At 44.3% G+C, this 19,348-nt stretch overlaps 1 protein-coding gene across 2 annotated transcripts in view; it reads right to left on the bottom strand.

Annotated features, from left to right (window-relative positions):
- The window catches only part of LOC117429368 (cytosolic carboxypeptidase 4-like), a 92,460-nt gene that overhangs the window by 53,404 nt on the left and 19,708 nt on the right, over window positions 1-19,348 (bottom strand). For both annotated transcript variants that reach the window (XM_058999248.1, XM_058999247.1), the window contains exons 7-17: window positions 18,430-18,638; window positions 16,404-16,572; window positions 14,279-14,343; window positions 13,021-13,137; window positions 9,631-10,097; window positions 6,971-7,054; window positions 5,089-5,178; window positions 3,855-4,003; window positions 3,403-3,490; window positions 2,457-2,601; window positions 2,209-2,362 (exon numbers count right to left, since the gene is read on the bottom strand). In XM_058999248.1, the coding sequence (XP_058855231.1) occupies window positions 2,209-2,362; window positions 2,457-2,601; window positions 3,403-3,490; window positions 3,855-4,003; window positions 5,089-5,178; window positions 6,971-7,054; window positions 9,631-10,097; window positions 13,021-13,137; window positions 14,279-14,343; window positions 16,404-16,572; window positions 18,430-18,638 (1,737 nt within the window). The remainder of the gene's footprint in view (window positions 1-2,208; window positions 2,363-2,456; window positions 2,602-3,402; window positions 3,491-3,854; window positions 4,004-5,088; window positions 5,179-6,970; window positions 7,055-9,630; window positions 10,098-13,020; window positions 13,138-14,278; window positions 14,344-16,403; window positions 16,573-18,429; window positions 18,639-19,348) is intronic.

The raw sequence follows: 19,348 nt of genomic DNA, 5'->3' as shown, positions 1-19,348 counted from the left end.
GAAATGCATCTCCCCAAAGCTATCGAAAGGTACAACATGCTTTTTTAAATGACAGCACATCTTTGAAGCACTGCATTAAAAGCTGGTTACTGTACATTAAACACATTCGAAAGACTGCCTGTGTACACGTTGAAGCAGTAGTATAGGTTCAGCCCTTCTGTGCCATTTAGTACAAACCGTATCAAACTTGCTGCAAAATCCAACAGGGCTCTTCCACCAACTTCAGAAAATAAAATAAAAGAACAAATGTTCCATATCTAAAGTGAATGAGCTTTACATTGCGCTGACCTTACTGTAATGTAAAGCTACAGTGCTAGAATCAGTTTAACAAATAAAGAGAAATCTAATGAAACTCAGCAGCCTTTGTTCCCATGCCCTTTTGCTATGACTACAGTTGTTTTTTAGTATGCTTCTCTCCAGTACAAGATTAGTTCATTGGAACAGTTAATCTGCAAGCCTGTTACCAGATTAGAAATTTGAGAAAGCCAACCCCCAGATCCTCACATCACTTCACTGAAAACAGACGCTTCAGTTATTACATTCTGCAGCCAATTATTCATGACCTGAACTGCATTATTAATCAATTATCGGCTACAGAATTACGTTGACTGCGTTTAAGATGATTTGAGCGTCAGACAGCTGAAAAACATTGATTTCATTAGTGCACTTAATTAAACTGGCTCAGAGATTATCTGACAGGTTGGAGTGTGGAGGGGGAGCTAAAACTGGGGCAAATCAGGGTCTGGTGGCTCCTGGGTTAATTGCTGTTAGACTCGCTGGAATTATACTGCAATAAAGATGAAGTATATTTACACACTGAAAAACAATATATAGTCTTTTAAATAGTTGCATTGTATCAGGTATGGCCATCGAGTTCGGAGTGAATGAACTGATTAACAACCCTTCCCAAAGTCCTGGGGATCAGCAGTACCCCACAGTGCTCACGTCACTCCCTGAGCCTTCCCAAAGTCCTGGGGATCAGCAGTACCCCACAGTGCTCACATCACTCTCTGAACCTTCCCAAAGTCCTGGGGTTCAGCAGTACCCCACAGTGCTCACGTCACTCCCTGATCCTTCCCAAAGTCCTTGGGCTCAGCAGTAGTCCACAGTGCTCACGTCACTCCCTGAACCTTCCCAAAGTCCTGGGGATCAGCAGTACCCCACAGTGCTCACGTCACTCCCTGAACCTTCCCAAAGTCCTGGGGATCAGCAGTACCCCACAGTGCTCACGTCACTCCCTGAACCTTCCCAAAGTCCTGGGGATCAGCAGTACCCCACAGTGCTCACGTCACTCCCTGAACCTTCCCAAAGTCCTGGGGTTCAGCAGTACCCCACAGTGCTCACGTCACTCCCTGAACCTTCCCAAAGTCCTGGGTTCAGCAGTACCCCACAATGCTCATGTCACTCCCTGAACCTTCCCAAAGTCCTGGGGCTCAGAAGTACCCTACAGTGCTCACGTCACTCTGAGCCCCTTAACCAATGCCCAATGGTAGGTTCTTATTAGTCCTAATAGCCAGAAGAGTACTTGATCATCCACAGCCAGAACTGTCTGTAAAAATAGCTCCAGCAGTTTGATATGATAATAAATTCCTGTAGTCTGCTGTACACCGTATGCTTAGCCTCTCTGGGAGGGCAGTACGCATCTGGCTCCCCTTAACAGTAATCAGTGTGCGGAGCGAGGCCGCAGTGACGGGTCCCTGGTGTGTAGCCCCTGCAGACAGACAGGCTGCACTCCTGACAGGAACAGGGGGTCAGCATGTCCCTCCTTCCCCACCCGGCACAAGGACATCCATCACACAGGACAGCAAGGGAAACCACGTCCTACTCAAATTCCCATTAATATTATTATTAGGGTTATTATTACAACCCAAACAACTACTACTAATACTGTACACAAGTCCCTGAGCAGACACATTATATCTACTACTACTAGGGCAGGGACATTGCTATCTATCTATTATCACCTACCCCAGAAACTATATCGATACACAGCAGGTTGTGTAGAGAAATTACATCGATAGACAGCAGGTTGTGTAGAGAAACTACATCGATACACAGCAGGTTGTGTAGAGAAACTACATCGATACACAGCAGGTTGTGTAGAGAAACTACATCAATACACAGCAGGTTGTGTGCTGGTGGTGTGCAGCAGACGTCTCAGAGTCCACTGGGCTGGGTGTGTGGCCTGTCCCGTGTCTCTGTACTCACGGAACTGGTGCAGGTGGTTCCAGCTGCGTGACGGGGGCTGGGCGGTGATGGTGATGATGGGGCAGGGGTTCCCTGCCAGCGTCTCGCACAGGGTCTGCTGCTGGAAGAACACCTTCAGGGGGTCCAGCGTGCGCTGCAAGCACTGCAGCTGCATCTGAAACAGGGGAAGCAATGGTGCAATGGGTCTGTGTTTGTCAGGGGAACGGCCTGGCAAAGGGAAGCAGCAAGGTGCTTCAGAGGGTCACTACCTGCAGAGCACTGTAGGTGTAGGGATAGTGGTAGGCCAGGTAGCAGACGTCCTCGCTGTGCTGGAAGGTCACACTGAAGGTCAGAGTGTAGTACGTGCGACCTTTCTGTCCCCTGCCTGGCAGCGAGCTTTGAGAAAAGTGATTCCTGAAAAAGAGAATAAATAATGGGCTCATTTCAGCTCTGCCGCAAGGAAGCATCCCAAACCAGCTTCTCCACAGTGAGCACAGTAAGACTACTGTAGGTTAAACCTGGACCAGGAAAACATGGGGACTCAACTGTGTTTCATTACTATGTCACAGTATTTTAGCCTGCCTGTATTTAGTCCCCTCGTTATATTTAAACTGCTTCTTGTAGCCTTGGACTTTATAGTGTTGCTCTTGCCTACAGAGTTCAGCAACCAGGGGACAGTGGAACCTGTGGATACTCCCTTCCCTCTCTCTCTCAAAACATTGGGTTTTTTTTGGCAGTGTTTTTCTTCTGGCTGCAGAAAGAGACTTATTGTTTATTTGATTTAAGTTTGTGTTTCCTTTTTTGTGTTTTTTGTCCCTCTTGTGGGTATATTTGTCTGTTTCCTTAGTTATTACTTTATTTTAAATAAAGTGGAATAAAACAAAAGCCTTTAAAATCTTTCGTTGTTGTGCTGTCCCTTCCTGGTTGTGTGGGTGGTGGATGAGTGTCAGCTCTCCTTTCAGAATCCTATACGGACTCGCGTGGCGATAGTTATCAACCAGGCCGATAGCTTGCTGTGAGTGTCCCACAACAACTACACGGCATACTCTGAAGACATTTATAAAAGCTTAAAAACCTCATAGCTGTGGTTTAAAAAAAGAATGGAATATTATATGCAGCATTACTGAATGGCCTCAAACTGGTATATGTTAAAGTATATTGTAAAATATAGACAGACAGGCAGGCAGACAGACAGGCAGACAGAGGGGGACTCACTTGTAGTAACAGATGTCGCTGCCCGCTCTGACCCAGTGAGGGTTGCCCTCCAGAGCTTCTCGTACTGAGTACAGGACTGGCTGCATCCCTGCCACGGATAAAGAGATGAGTGAGCGCCTGGGAGCAGAGAGCCTCCCAGCTGCCTCCCTGAGAACAGGGACTCTCTCCAGAGAGTACAGCCTGCAAGCATGGCTCTGTTCACAGGCACAGGCCTACATGCTGGGAAATTGTGTTCATTCATTTATTTAACATGGAGGCTCTGCACTGAACCAGTAAATTAATTACAGCAAAATGGACACACTTGCCATTCTACAAACCCGCCCTGTCTGCTCATTCACTCAGTAGTCCTGGTTTATACCGCATGACTAATCTATAACAGTTACACCGCATGACTAATCTATAATCGCGCCCGCGTGTCTTCGAAGTAGCAGTATTACAGCACAGTCTCTCACCGTAGTTGAACTGGCTGTTGGCTTTCTCACAGTTGATGATGTTGAAGCGATAGGGAACCCCAGCCTTCATCCCACTGACCTCGAAATAAAACCAATGGTGGTAGTGGGAGCAGTTGACATCTGAGTTCAGAATCATATCGTACTCATAGCTGTGAAGGGAACAGAATATAGAAAAGACTGTGTTTCAGAAAACAACAGCGCTTTCACGCTCCTAATGTATTATCTTAATAGAAACGGCTTAATATCCAATATGAGCTACTTTACCTTCCCAGAGCTGCCAGTGCCAAAACTATAGATGCATATTAATCTTGATTGCTACAGTAAAATTCTCTCTCTGCACTAACCCCTGCCAGTGATCATGGGAGTTATGATACTCTCTCTCTCTCTCTGCACTAACCCCTTCCAGTGATCATGGGAGTTATGATACTCTCTCTCTCTCTCTCTCTGCACTAACCCCTTCCAGTGATCATGGGAGTTATGATACTCTCTCTCTCTCTGCACGAACCCCTTCCAGTGATCATGGGAGTCATGATACTCTCTCTCTCTCTCTCTCTCTCTCTCTGCACTAAACCCTTCCAGTGATCATGGGAGTCATGATACTCTCTCTCTCTCTGCACTAACCCCTGCCAGTGATCATGGGAGTCATGATACTCTCTCTCGCTCTCTGCACTAACCCCTTCCAGTGATCATGGGAGTCATGATACTCTCTCTCTCTCTCTCTCTCTCTCTGCACTAAACCCTTCCAGTGATCATGGGAGTCATGATACTCTCTCTCTCTCTGCACTAACCCCTGCCAGTGATCATGGGAGTCATGATACTCTCTCTCTCTCTCTGCACTAACCCCTTCCAGTGATCATGGGAGTCATGGTGCTCTGTCTGCACTAACCCCTGCCAGTGATCATGGGAGTTATGATACTCTCTCTCTCTCTCTGCACTAACCCCTGCCAGTGATCATGGGAGTTATGATACTCTCTCTCTCTCTCTGCACTAACCCCTTCCAGTGATAATGGGAGTCATGGTGCTCTGTCTGCACTAACCCCTTCCAGTGATCATGGGAGTTATGATGCTGATAGTACTGGCTTCAGCCAGGAGGAATTCCGGTTCTTTCTTGTTTTTAGGATATCCAAGTATAATTTCTAGTACCAGCATTACAATCTGTGGGGTGTCCAGGGTGATCATCACTGATTCACATCCTGCCTGGCAAATGGGAAAAAAACCAAGTCTGCAAACATACCTGCGGACTTGAATGGCTTTCCGGAGATTTCCTGACTCAAATTTGGAGTAGAAGCGCAGAGAGTCTGAATCTTCAACAGTGTCCTGAGAGCTAAGGGTGAAAGATAAGGGAGGGAGAGGGGAGGAAACAGTACATGTCCCCTTGAGTTTGAGTTTAATATGTTGTTTCATACTGCATGATTCAATATGTGATAATAACTGATAGCACACACATGAGAATGGTTTCACCATGGCAGGGTGGATGGGATGGAGTAAGCCCATCTGCAGTATGTTAAATGGTGGGGTTAGAAATCAGGGTTACAGGGGGGGAGAGTGTCACGGAGAAGGGGCTGTATCAGTGTGATCACCCCCCAGGCTCGTACTTATAAGAAGCTCTTACTCACAAGCAGGCTGTGCTGTGGCGCTGAAAATTCAGTACTGCTCTTTGAGTGTTGCTTGTTAATCTTTAATGGTTTGTTTAGAGCTGCACTCTGCTGCTTGTTAATCTTTAATGGTTTGTTTAGAGCTGCACTATGTTGCTTGTTAATCTTTAATGGTTTGTTTAGAGCTGCACTCTGTTGCTTGTTAATCTTTAATGGTTTGTTTAGAGCTGCACTATGTTGCTTGTTAATCTTTAATGGTTTGTTTAGAGCTGCACTCTGTTGCTTGTTAATCTTTAATGGTTTGTTTAGAGCTGCACTCTGTTGCTTATTAATCTTTAATGGTTTGTTTAGAGCTGCACTCTGTTGCTTGTTAATCTTTAATGGTTTGTTTAGAGCTGCACTCTGTTGCTTGGGAGTTTAAAATTCAGACTCTCTCTTTTAGGTGCACAGAGTGTTTATGTATTTTTTTTTGTACTTTGCCTAGAACACTATCACGCTGGAGGTCAAACAGGGTTCCTTTGCAAGCGTTTGGGTTGGCTGTGCACTGCAAAGTGAAAGCATGAGCAAGAACAAGGTGCACAGCAGTAGTGCTAGTGGTTAAGGGTCCTTTATTGTCAGGGAGTGGAGGGGGCAGATGAAGGCTTTGTGTTCCTCGATGTGTTAATACATTCTCTTCATTGAGAGAATACATTCACACAGTGCAATCTGCAAAGAGGTGAAAAGTGCATCTGCTCAGATGTACAGCAGTAAGATTTCCTTTAGCCTAGACATCATGCTGAGTGCAAATGTTTTGGATTATTCTGTTATTAATATGTAAATACACATTTTGCCTAAACTGATCCTAGATCATCTCAGGTAAGCTCTGACATAGAATCCTTGTTTACCAAAGTTCAGAATGGAATAGCCTGTAGCTGCTTAGGCAGAAAACTACAAAGAGCTTGCTTCTGTGCGGCAGCAAAACCTTATGAAACTTCACTGATGCATTATTAATGATTGCAGGGCTCTGGCTTGGGGAGTGGAGCATTGGGGGTAATAGGGTACAGGGCAATGTCAATTGTATACCAGTCTTAACTACTTCCAAATATTTGTGATTAAAACTGACCAACAGATTTAATATTGCACATCAGACACATCATTGATTGCAAGTTGATGACACACCAGCGTTGGCGTACTCCTACATTCAGCACAGAGATGTTACTATTGCATGAAGGTCAGATGTCTCCCTACGGCAAATATCATGTCTGTCATTTTTAATGCAGATAACAACATAGTGAATCGTCTAAAGTCACTGACGTGGGATGGGAAGTCCAGCCCACAAGACAGATTGAATTAACCTGTGTCAATATCTATATAGCCAATGCACTAAATTCATATATTTAAGGTAGATAAGATGTTGATGAAAACTAAACTAGAACTAGCACTCTTTCTCCCTCCCTCTAGCCTGGTTAAATGAGCCTTCAAAAATAGTTTTCACAAGCTTCCACAGTCACAGCTGTGATTCCTTATTTATAAGCCCTTTACCTGGGAGCTTCCAAATCAAACACGACTTTGTCAACAACATCTGCAGGACTGAGTAACCTCTGGATATCTTCAAACACTTTGCTTCTGGAAATGAAAAGACAAAATCTGTTAGATTGAATAAATTAATGCTGCCTTTAGATTTTTTCTCTGTGCTGCAGCAAAAAAGCATTTGCAGGCCAATAAAGCTTCTCCCACACAGGGATTCATCACTTCACTTGCTTCTTACAAGACAGGATTGCACAGATTTCTGCTGCATCACTGTCGCTCAGCAACCTGCTCACAAGTCCACAGTGCTGTTTTTTTTGGATGTGAAGATTAGCATCTATTAAACTGGGACACAGTCCTCAGAGGCAATGCCACTATACCTTCCCTGAGCCTTTCAGAAAGTAAAGTAGACAGGGCAGGGGGTGAAGGTCCAGTTAAAATGCACCACGCTGATTCATGGCCCACGGTATGCTGATAAAAGCACTTAGTTGTGATAGAGGTGAGAGGGGTATTCTCGAACACTCAGCCACCTGTTCTGTACTAGAAAACGATTAGACGTCCTTAGCATGCACGCCTGTTCCAGCTCAACAGCACACCAGTGCAGATAGTGAGACTCACCAGTGCTAATGATAGAGTGCAGATAGTGAGACTCACCAGTGCTAATGATAGAGTGCAGATAGTGAGACTCACCAGTGCTAATGATAGAGTGCAGATAGTGAGACTCACCAGTGCTAATGATAGAGTGCAGATAGTGAGACTCACCAGTGCTAATGATAGAGTGCAGATAGTGAGACTCACCAGTGCTAATGATAGAGTGCAGATAGTGAGACTCACCAGTGCTAATGATAGAGTGCAGATAGTGAGACTCACCAGTGCTAATGATAGAGTGCAGATAGTGAGACTCACCAGTGCTAATGATGTCAACTGCAAGTATATTCAGTCACTGAGAACTCCCTCTATGATAAGAGATTCCAGCACACTATCTAATAGTACTGAAATTGCATTTCATTTATTTATCTTCAAAAATATGTATTTCTCTCCACTTCTTAATGAATGCCAAATGAAGACAGTGGCAAAGTTGCTGTTGACTATCATACAGGGGTGTGCACGAAGCAGAAAGCTGAACCACAAAACATACCGAATCAAATAGAGTCTGAAATTGAAAAGAAGTTGTTGAAATAGCTATCTTCTATATAGTTTGTGTATCACTGCTTTGTGGACATTTTACAGAATTTGAGGGATGCTGATTTGAGATGCATATTATAGGGGGCTAAAGTAAAAAGACTCAATAGAGATGTCTCCATGCCATCGATGTACTGGACTGTGTCTCTTGCAGGTTTGCCTCTGTACTGGACTGTGTTGTTTGCTCTTGCAGGTTTGCCTCTGTACTGGACTGTGTTGTTTGCTCTTGCAGGTTTGCCTCAGTACTGGACTGTGTTGTTTGCTCTTGCAGGTTTGCCTCTGTACTGGACTGTGTTGTTTGCTCTTGCAGGTTTGCCTCTGTACTGGACTGTGTTGTTTGCTCTTGCAGGTTTGCCTCTGTACTGGACTGTGTTGTTTGCTCTTGCAGGTTTGCCTCTGTACTGGACTGTGTTGTTTGCTCTTGCAGGTTTGCCTCAGTACTGGACTGTGTTTTTTGCTCTTGCAGGTTTGCCTCTGTACTGGACTGTGTTGTTTGCTCTTGCAGGTTTGCCTCTGTACTGGACTGTGTTGTTTGCTCTTGCAGGTTTGCCTCTGTACTGGACTGTGTTGTTTTCTCTTGCAGGTTTGCCTCTGTACTGGACTGTGTTGTTTGCTCTTGCAGGTTTACTTTTACCATTCTTCAGCTCTGACATGGAATCAGGTTTTCAGTCTACAGATCCAAAGACAGCTCTCTGCAAGTCACTGTATCATTCAGTTTACAACACAAAGCACATCTAAACCAGGCGTAAGCATGGTGTAAAGAGCCTTGACTCTGCACACAACACAATCGAATGGAGCAGCGATGACTAGAAGAATGGCACACTCCAGTGTCTTTCCGCTATTCAGGGGTGTTAATGTAGTTTACCCATCTGCAGTCCACTCTCCCCTCTCCTGTAATATCATCCAATTTAATAAAGCACCCTTTCAGGACTTGGCTCCCACCTGCAGTCTGAGAGAAGGCTGTGAGGACTCTGTCCTGTTTATAGGTGATATCCTGTTGCTGACAGACCAACACACATAACTAGTTTCCAGTGAATTGCCCCATGGTCGAGGCAAACACTCATCAATGCTCCATAATGAAATGATAAGTATCTGCTAAGTGATTCTGATCTAAGATCAGCTGTCCAAGATGCCAAAAAGAGGGAACAAATTAATCAACTGGTGAAGGAAAGGAAATGAAAATGTCTTGGGTTGCTTTTTCCTCTGTCACGCAGTTTCATTGTCACACGCCCTGCCGCAGTACGGTTCTTTATGAATAATGACGGCACCACAATATGCTGACACGTCCTGCTAAAGACTAGCTGTGCTCAGCCCTGGGCAGAGACAAACACTCAACACTGTGCTGGCCAAGAGCGAGACAGCTCTGAACGTATTGTAGTGCACAGTATCTGCAGGTGTAATATACAAATATAGCTCTTGCCTAGAATTTGCATTCACTCAAATTGCACGTCAATCATAATACCAATAAATGGCATGAATAAAGCAGCCCTTACCTCTGCACTCCCTGTCTGCGCTGTGCCATTGGTTGCCGGTAGGGTGGCGGGAGGTGCCCCCAGAAGTCCGGGAAGGCGAGGACGGAGTACCCGGCGATGGATTTGGTGTTGGCGGCTGTGCTGGTGTAGATCCGGGGGTCATGGCTGGGAATACAGCCCCGGTGCTTCTCCAGCAGACGCTCAATCATACTGGGGATCTCGTGTCCGGCTGTCCCGCTGCTCAGGTACTGGCTGTGGAAGTCTCTGGGGTTGAGCTGGGGTTCTGGACCCCCGCTGCTGCCTGCCTGACTAGGGCCGCTCCCCTCCCCTCCAGGGTCTCCCTGGTTCTCAGACACAGGCTTGGACCCAGGGGACCGCTGGTCCTCTCGTCTACCCCCAGAGAAGAATCTTGGGCCAGGACCAGCGTCACCATACAGGAAGCCATCCTCATCGGAGCTCTCTTCTCCGTCTGGGTCTGAATCCAGATCCTGATGGTTAGAAATGGGAATTCACTGCAGCTCAGACCACCTACCACTCAGCCATTCATCCTTCACTCTCTGTTTAGAAGGAGTCTCGGTGTAAATAACTGTATTAGTATAGACAACAGTTTATCTGCTATGCAACTGTAGTTTGAATGCTTTTGAAAGTAACTGTACACAGAAAGGCTGCAGTTCTCCCATGCTTTTCATGCTTTACCACAGGGTGTAGATCCCAAGCTTCCTCCTATTGTGTAAGAGGGATTCAAAGCAACAGTTACTTTGATATTTAAACAGATGAGCACTCCAATTATTGCAGCTGACAGATAGAAAATTCAAAACATCTTCTGCATTAAGGATTCCCAGCAGGTAAGCAGCACTGAGATATTCATTTAGCTGCCTTCCATAATTGGCATTAGTTTCCACTGAACCTGAAGGAGTGGTCATGGGTGCCAACGCTGCAGAAACAAAACAAAAACTCATTCCTCCGAGACAAACTGCCAAACGTCATTATCTGAGTGAGCTGCGGCTGTAAGGGCTGGGCTCACTGAGGCAGACGCTGCTTTAGCCTCACCTGTGGAAATGACACTGCTTTAGCCTCACCTGTGGAAATGACACTGTTCTAGTCTCACCTGTGGAAATGACACTGCTCTAGTCTCACCTGTGGAAATGACACTGCTCTAGTCTCACCTGTGGAAATGACACTGCTCTAGTCTCACCTGTGGAAATGACACTGCTCTAGTCTCACCTGTGGAAATGACACTGTTCTAGTCTCACCTGTGGAAATGACACTGCTTTAGCCTCACCTGTGGAAATGACACTGTTCTAGTCTCACCTGTGGAAATGACACTGCTCTAGTCTCACCTGTGGAAATGACACTGCTTTAGCCTCACCTGTGGAAATGACACTGCTCTAGTCTCACCTGTGGAAATGACACTGCTCTAGTCTCACCTGTGGAAATGACACTGCTTTAGCCTCACCTGTGGAAATGACACTGTTCTAGTCTCACCTGTGGAAATGTCACTGCTCTAGTCTCACCTGTGGAAATGACACTGTTCTAGTCTCACCTGTGGAAATGACATATTCACACTTCAGTGCTCTACCTTGCTAGCCTGTGCTTTGTGTTTTCAATGGGTTTTTACAAACACTTGCTGTGCTTTTATAAACGGGCATGCCTTGCTTAATGTATCTTTTTGCTCACCATGCTAATACTTTTCTGTATATGAGGAGCTGAATTCAGCATCACTATTAGCATTCACCATTGCGGCTCCATTGCAGGGTGCCACTATTCGACAGTGTTTGTTGATGGAGAAGAGGGTAGAGGGCTTACAGCACAATTAAATGAGACAATCTTGAATAATAACAAGCCATCTGAGCGGCATTGTTTAAGAAGGGGGTGGAAGCTCTAACTCAAGGGAAGGATGCTGACACACAGCAGATGGTGCTTGTCTGTTCAGTGAGACAGTGAGTCTGTGCTCAGGATTGCTGGGATTACCAATGCCATTCCCAGGGTACCCTGGGACTCGCTTCATCTCGGTGCTTTTTCTTCTCTTGTCACCTATTCTTAGCTCAGATATCTGTCTAAATCAGGGCTTCTCCTATTCACACAGCTGGGTTTTCACAGAAGAAATTAGCCTTCTGGTTTCCAATCCTGCACACTTATATCAAGGATGAGTAGCGTCAATCAGTGTCACAAATGATCTTGCGTTTGGCAGGAATGCAGAAGATGAGGCATCACTATGAAGTATTAAGAAGAGAGACTGGCAGGCCAGGCAATGGAACCAGTGGAGAGATAATTGCTTAGATTAGTCACATAGAAGTATAGGGTCACAATGTTATAGAAAATCAGATCATATCAGATCAATGGACATGGGGATAGACATTAAAGAAGATGGACCCCCAGAGGATCACGTTATTATTATTATTATTATTATTATTATTATTATTATTATTATTATTATTATTATTATTATTATCATCATCAGTAATAATGTCTTCTCTACAGTAGTTTTTGCTGCAGACACACAAGCTTTCTCCCTGTCAAGCCTTGACTTTGTCAGACTAACACGCACTCTCCTGCTGCTACGTACAGCAGTAGGAGGTTATGAATGGAGTCTGCAGAATGTGTTTTACAGTAGCACTAATCTAATTAAATACATAAAGATTTGACATTTTCAATCACAAACCTATGAAATGCGTACAGTTCTTTTTACAATATCAGCCACTAACACTACGGAGCCAGGAGTCCGACCCAATACAAGACCCCAGTGACATGGTGTCAGAGGCGGCAAACATGTGAGAATAAATTTGATCTTTTTATTATTCTGAGCTGCTAAAATCCTGGCCCAGCCTCATTTCATTTAGCCGCTGTCTCACGCCACTTTGAATTATTACAGAGGGGAAGACGGCAGTAAATTAATTGGAGAAGTAACATTTTTCAATGCCAGCTGTTAATTTAATAAGTGATACTATTTCAATTAAAACAGTGGTGCCGGGTGCAGTGAGACACAGCGCGGAGAGATTCACTTGGAGCACAGTGACATTTCTATTTATTTCTACTCGTGGCAAGACCAAAGTGTATCATTGCAAGTTCAGCTTGAGCAGTTTGGATGACGAGGGTGTCGCTACACCAAGGCAGAGGTCTGGTTTATGAGTAATGAATATTTACTGTGTTTGAGAAAGAGGTGCTCTACCAACAAATTATCAAAAGAAAAGCATTTTACTGTCTGTTATAACTGTTCAATAACAATACACAGTGCTTAGGAATACTGAATAAAAATAACAATGAAACATAAATCAAAAAGAGAGTTTTAGTGTTCTGATTCAGGGATCCCCCTGAATCAGAGGGCACAGTTCTGTAACAATGCTGAAGAGTATAGCCCCCGATCCCCCTCAGTCAGAGGGCACAGTTCTGTAACAATGCTGAAAAGATTACCTGGAAGTCGTAGTGAAGCTCAGGGCAGAGCCTGGCATACTGGCCCAGCTCCTCTAGGGGGCGGTCAGGCTCCGGTCGCGTGCGAAGCTTCGTCAAGTCAGTCTCCAGATCATCGTCCTGCAGGTACACAGGTTACACAGCACGAGGAACAATGAGTTCAGCCGTTCCGCCCTACTTCTACAGTTCATGGTCCAGCACGATTCCTAGAGGACTGATGTACTGGATACCAGCAGCCCAACTCTAATGTTGTTTGTTTCTGTATTTTGTTTCCCTCAGTTTTCTTTCAGACAAACAGATATGCTTCCAGGTGTTTTCAATCTATTTCTACAGGTTTAACCAACAGCACTTCATAATATTGCAGTATTGCTAGTGTGTCGCTGGTTTAGAGATTGCTAGGAGAGGGGGCTTGATTCACGGACACAGCGAGTCACTGGTTTAGAGATTTCTGAGAGAGGGGGCTTGATTCATGGACACAGCGAGTCACTGGTTTAGAGATTGCTCACAGTTTATGTCACGCTCACAGCTCTTATTTTGAAAGTAAAAGTTAAGTCTGGAAAAGAGATGGATGTGGAAGGCCCTGCACCAGCATGTCAGAATGTCAGCACTCTGCACAGGAGGGGCATTAACATGACTGTGTGCAGAGGGTGGAAATGCAATACAGATTCTTATATATTCTTTTCATTTCTTTTGCTATTTCATTTTTCGTTTTGCTGTTTGTTTAGCCAGTATGGTCTCAGTAAAGCATTGAAACTGCCTTCCTGACTGTGCAGCCATCAGAACAGCAGGATTTCAAACTTGGATTTGTTCCCATGCTGCAGAAGTCAGGCAGCAGTTTTACAGAACTCCTATTTGGAGAGATCAGTATTAAAGATTGACTAAAAATATATATCTTTTGCCTTTTCCATCAAGAAACCAGAATGATTTTTGGCATATCAACCCTCTGCTCCCGGAGCAGTAATTATTATAAATCAGAGAGTGCCTCTCAGCTAATCAAAAGCCTTCATTGATGTCTGCCAGAACTGTCTTCTTTAACACAGAACAGAAATGTATTGACATAAAAGCCTCAAAGTTATCACGTAACATTTTTCACAGAAGGGGACATACATTTAGAAAATAGCATCTGTGTGTAGGTGTGGGTGTGTGTGGGTGATGCAGTCCTTCACATTAAAGATGATTCATATAAATTATTATGCTCTCTCCTCTTTGTGAATCAAGCATGCACAATTCCCTGTATAATCTTCAAAATGAACAGACTTACTTCTTCTCTGTCCAAATCATCAATTTCTGTGTCTTCTTCATCACTTTCTTCTTCCAAATTATCATCTGAAAATAAGAAGGCTGTCAAATAGCTTCACATGGGATTCTAGCAGAATTCTAATGACCTATAACATTCTAAAAGCTGTTACTCAGATATTGAGATGTATTCATTTTTATGAGTACATAGCCTGCTTGTAAGTGCCTCTCTCATTCATTGTCGCATCACAGAGTCACTGTTACTGTTTCTCGAGATATTCCATCTATAGCTGGCAATGCACAGCAGCCTTGCACCTTATGGCTCAACCTCTAATGGCTTCAGAGAACAGTGCTCTGGACGAGATATGCCGGAGCACCAATCCGGAGAAAATCCGGCCAGCAAAATGATGCTTGATATTTTATGACTGGATTCAGCATGCTGCCTGCAAACATATGGAGTGAAAGTGCAGGCATGGGAAGCTCCCTGGAAGGGCAAAGCGAAGGTTAAGTCAAACATTTACAAACAAAAATGCAAATCCCTTCAGCAAGGAGCGAGGCAGAGAGCCAGACAAAATGATCACGACGTGCCAAACTTCAATCAGCCTCTTGGCACTTCAGACACGGAGAGAGATTTCAATCTGAAGGGTGATTATTGCACTCGTCCTGGAGTTGGTGGGGCTGTTAGCAGCACGGATGTTAAAACCCCATTGTCCTCTAACTATACAACAGAAATGCAGTACATGTAAGCTGCGTCTTGTTCCTGTCAGATTGCAGGCTGTAACACACAGCTCTCAAGCACCGCCATTAACCAGCCTTCTTAGGGTCGGACAAAGCGTGTCATGTTAGAATAGTGAAGAGCACAGAGAGGCAAGAAAAATCAACGTTTGTCCAAAAACAAAACTTTTTACACTCCAATATGTTCTGCTGTCGGAGGGTCAGTCTTCAAGCTGATCCTTTAGAACCATCGTAAAGGTGGACTTGCTAGACTTTTAAACCATGCCTTTGTCTTCCTTTCATTAGTTTTTGTATAATGTGTCTTCCTTTCTCAGGTGAGCTCATCATTTAACGCTTGCGAAGGTCTCTTATTCAGGTCACACCTGTTCCACCCCTTTTCCCCTGGCTAGAGGAAGTGTGCAACTGTAATATGTTAGTATAAGTGTGGAACAGTCTCCCTTTACTACCCTAACACTCAATATTTAACATAAGAGAATGTTTCTGTGCTGGTTGAGACCTATCAAAATCTCCAAAAAAATAAAAATTCCCCAGTTCTACATCTTTTTACTGGAAATGTGAACACTCAAGCTATTAAAGCCCCCGATGGATTGTAAAATGTAACTCTGCTTTTAAAACTCCTTCGTTCTGGAACAGAATACCTGCTTTTATAAAAGAGGCATCTCCTCTCCCAAGTGAAATCAGATGTGTCTAAAACTGCTTTGTAACTGATGGCTCTGTCGTTGCTCCTGTGTTATGTGACCTCTGATTTGTATATTTAATGAAGGGTGTTTTTTCCTCTGTGATCCTGCTGGACAGGATGAATCAGCCCAATGAGTTGTTTCCTGGAGGGTTTCCTTTAATAAATATTCAGAAGCACATGTGAATACTGAATAAGGATGAGCTGAACTTGTCACAAGAGAATAAAGGATAGAAGGTTGATCACAAAGAATATTCAGCGAGAGACTGGAGACATGACCCCTGCGGACCACCGGGTCCTGCCTGTGTGAAGACTGACGCAGTTCAGTATTCTTTGTATTTAACAGAGCCTCACCTTGAATCTAATTAAGCTCCACTTTTAAAAGAAAGTTGCACTCTTAATAAGACCCAACTAAGTGTTGAACAACTTTACGGGGCCTCTTATGCCAATTGGTCGGTAATTTCCAAGAAGCAAGATGTTATTTGTCATACAGGTGGACAGATCATGCAGTTTAAGGATTATAGAGCACTTTCATCCATTGTATACGTACTGTATAGTATATCAAAATCACAGCATGTTGTTTAGAAGATTTTCATTGCACTGACATGTTTCTTCAGCCCCCAAGGAGCAGAGATGGATCTCAAGGCCCCTTTTGTATTTCCTCTTGTATGTCATGTAAGTTAGAAATAATTGCCCAGGACACATTCCTGAAGCCATGTCTGAAGCTGTCCCGCCTTACCCTCGGATGTGGGGGCGCTCTCCGGGTTCAGGGTGGGGCAGCCGGGCAGGGGGAAGGAGTAGGTGCTGCGATCGCTCCGCAGAGGAAGGGGCTGCTTGGGGTAACACTTCCTCATGATCTGGGTGGCAGACTTTGCAAGTGATTCCAGACCTCTGCTCGCCAGGCAGGCCTAAAACACAGCGAGGAAAAAATATCTGTTGAATAGATCAATTTACCAGAGTGAGCAACACGGCAGGAAATATAAACAACACATGTAAACTTGAATACAAAGGAAATGCAGCAATGTTCTGAAGAGGATACTGTCGTTTCTCAGCTGAGATGTTGTACAGGCTGGAGAGATGATAATTAGTATGGTTATAGCAAATCCGCCGGATAAGGAGCAGAGAGTTTGTTCTTTTTTTAATCTCTCTTTGAAGCACAAGTTCTGCAGACATGGCCAAGCACACCCCTACCTAATAAATCAGCTTCAGATAGCTCCTCTTCACAGGAGAAAGCAGCAACTCCATGGAGAAAGAGCCTTTAACAAATCTTTTCTAATTAATATGGGAAATCTGTGGATTATTAAATAGCAGGGTAAAAAAAGATATTAATAATATAGTAATTCCTCCTTGCGCTTTGATTTCCAGCTCCCCAGGAAAATCAATACGTCTGCCCAGGGCTCATGTATCACTCTCCCCGCTATCCGAAAAATCAAGCTAGTGCTAACCTGCTTGTACATCATTGTTGTGCACGGTCACGTTATATTGATTTATCATCATCAATGGACTGGGAGCTTTCTGTAATGTGTATGTAGTGAGCTTCACCGCAGAATGCACATGCAATGGAAGAATGCCATTAGTCTATAGTTCTGATTGTCTAAACTTAGTCAAGGGCTTTGCTACTGTGGAAGGACAGTTTTGAGTAAGCGTACCCATTAAAGTTAAGCATTATATACCGGTATATTATATACCAGCATCAGCTATATGTTGGAAAACTGCAAAAATGGGTACATTTACAATGAGTATTCTTTAAACCCTAGAACATGCACACTGCCTGTGTGTATATACTGTATTGTAGTGAGCTAGCTGTATCTATTAGGACGTGGGGCTGTTTCAGCTGTAGTCAGTCTTGTTATTTGAATTGATTTAGACTTAGTTATAAACACGGTCCTGTAACGCAAACACACACGACAGCACAAACACACGCACAATGCAATAGTAATTGTGCCCATCATCTTTACTACATTTTTACCTCTGTATGGTGTTTCAAATCATTCACAATGGACCTGCATTCTGTTGATATAATATTAAGATTTGTAACATGCTTCTCTATCTATCTTAATGGCTGACAGGTTTATGCTGTTTTCATATTTAACTGGCATTGGTAGCTCTTTGTCCTTCAAAGTAGGGTTATTCATGCTTATGCAGTACAGCCCAGTCCTTGAGTAGAAACCAATTACTGTACGGTAAACAGACACAAAAACTAGTAGCTGTAGAAGAGAACATCTCTGAGGAGTGAGCAATAGAAAATCAATGAGACGCTAACCTGAGCTGAGCCAGGAACAGACCCTGACTCTGTACAGGAAGGGGGACCTCTGTCTACAGTCAAACCCGTGAACTTACTAACAAGACAGAATCAACTGAGTGTGACAGCTAAGTGCAGCCAGACTGCAGTAAATCACCGTGCACTGCAATTAGAATATAGAATGGGATGTATATTCTGTAAGAGAATGTGAGCCAGACTGCAATTAGAATATAGAATGGGATGTACATTCTGTAAGGGAATGTGAGCCAGACTGCAATTATAATATACAATGGGATGTACATTCTGTAAGGGAATGTGAGCCAGTGTTTTTATTGTTCCGGTTAAGCTGAGCTACAATTCAAACAGCAGCCCTCTGTGAGGCTCTGGGACCTTCATTTCCAGTCCAGTTTAAACAGACAGAGTAAAGTGCTGTTCATGGTGTTCAGTAGTCACTGAAACGTTGACTCATATGGAATCTGAGCTGATTTTCTGCCCTGCTGTGAGTTGGGCTGGTGTGCAGTACCTGTGTGGTCCGGAAGAGGATCTCCATGCCCCCATCCTGCTCCAGGGCCCGCCGGCCCGCTGGGAGGTTGGTGAGGTGTCGGAGGCAGTGCAGGAGTGCCCTCCGGATGGGAATGTGCTTGTTTTCCGCATCGTTGCTGTGCCAGTCCTCGTACATATTCAGCAGGCTGGACACGTAGCCTTGGCTCACCGCACGCCTGCAGTTCCACTCTGTATAGAAAGGATCTGTCACTTTAACATGTCACAACCCTGCCCTGCAGGGAACCGCTTTCCCTCTATAGGGGTGCTGGGTCCCCTACCTGCTCCTCTTGTGGACACTAAACATTGGATAACAATTGCCACTTTCTGCGTTTGCTCAAAGAGAGTGACAGGCTACCAGTAGATGCATGGGATACTTGTAGTATTTTCTAGTTGTATATTTGCCATTGCTACATAAGAAATCCAATCCCTGACTATTCTCAATAGGGAGATGAATATATAGGAAAGAGTGAGCCGCAGGGCTCTTAGACTTCCCGCTGGTAATCAGTGAACATCCCTGAACCACAGCAGTGTCTGAACGCCAGGCCAGGCATGCCGTAAAACATGAACTAATGCCTTTACAATTACTATAATCGCACAGCTGTAAAAGTGATGTGTCTCTATACGGTCAGCAGTTAAGCAATGCATTAGCAGGTGCCATGAAGGGCTGCCAGATAACGAATGGGAAAGTACAGATCCATTAAAAGAAGAGGCTGTTTGGAGTCACTCCTTTTCATACAGGACTGTGAGCAATGGAACACGGTACCAGAAGAACTGATGCAGCTGATCTCTTACACAATCTCCATGCTGATTCTGATTCATTATTGAAATCAGCAAATCAATCACTGGTGTGCGTCATTTGAAATGCGTCCGTGACAGAACAGAGTTTAGGTAAGCAGGGG

This window comes from Acipenser ruthenus, chromosome 24, assembly GCF_902713425.1.
Source record: "Acipenser ruthenus chromosome 24, fAciRut3.2 maternal haplotype, whole genome shotgun sequence".
Lineage (NCBI taxonomy): Eukaryota > Metazoa > Chordata > Actinopteri > Acipenseriformes > Acipenseridae > Acipenser > Acipenser ruthenus.
Note: the sequence above shows the minus strand (reverse complement) of the source record. Positions and strands in the feature narration are given on the sequence as shown.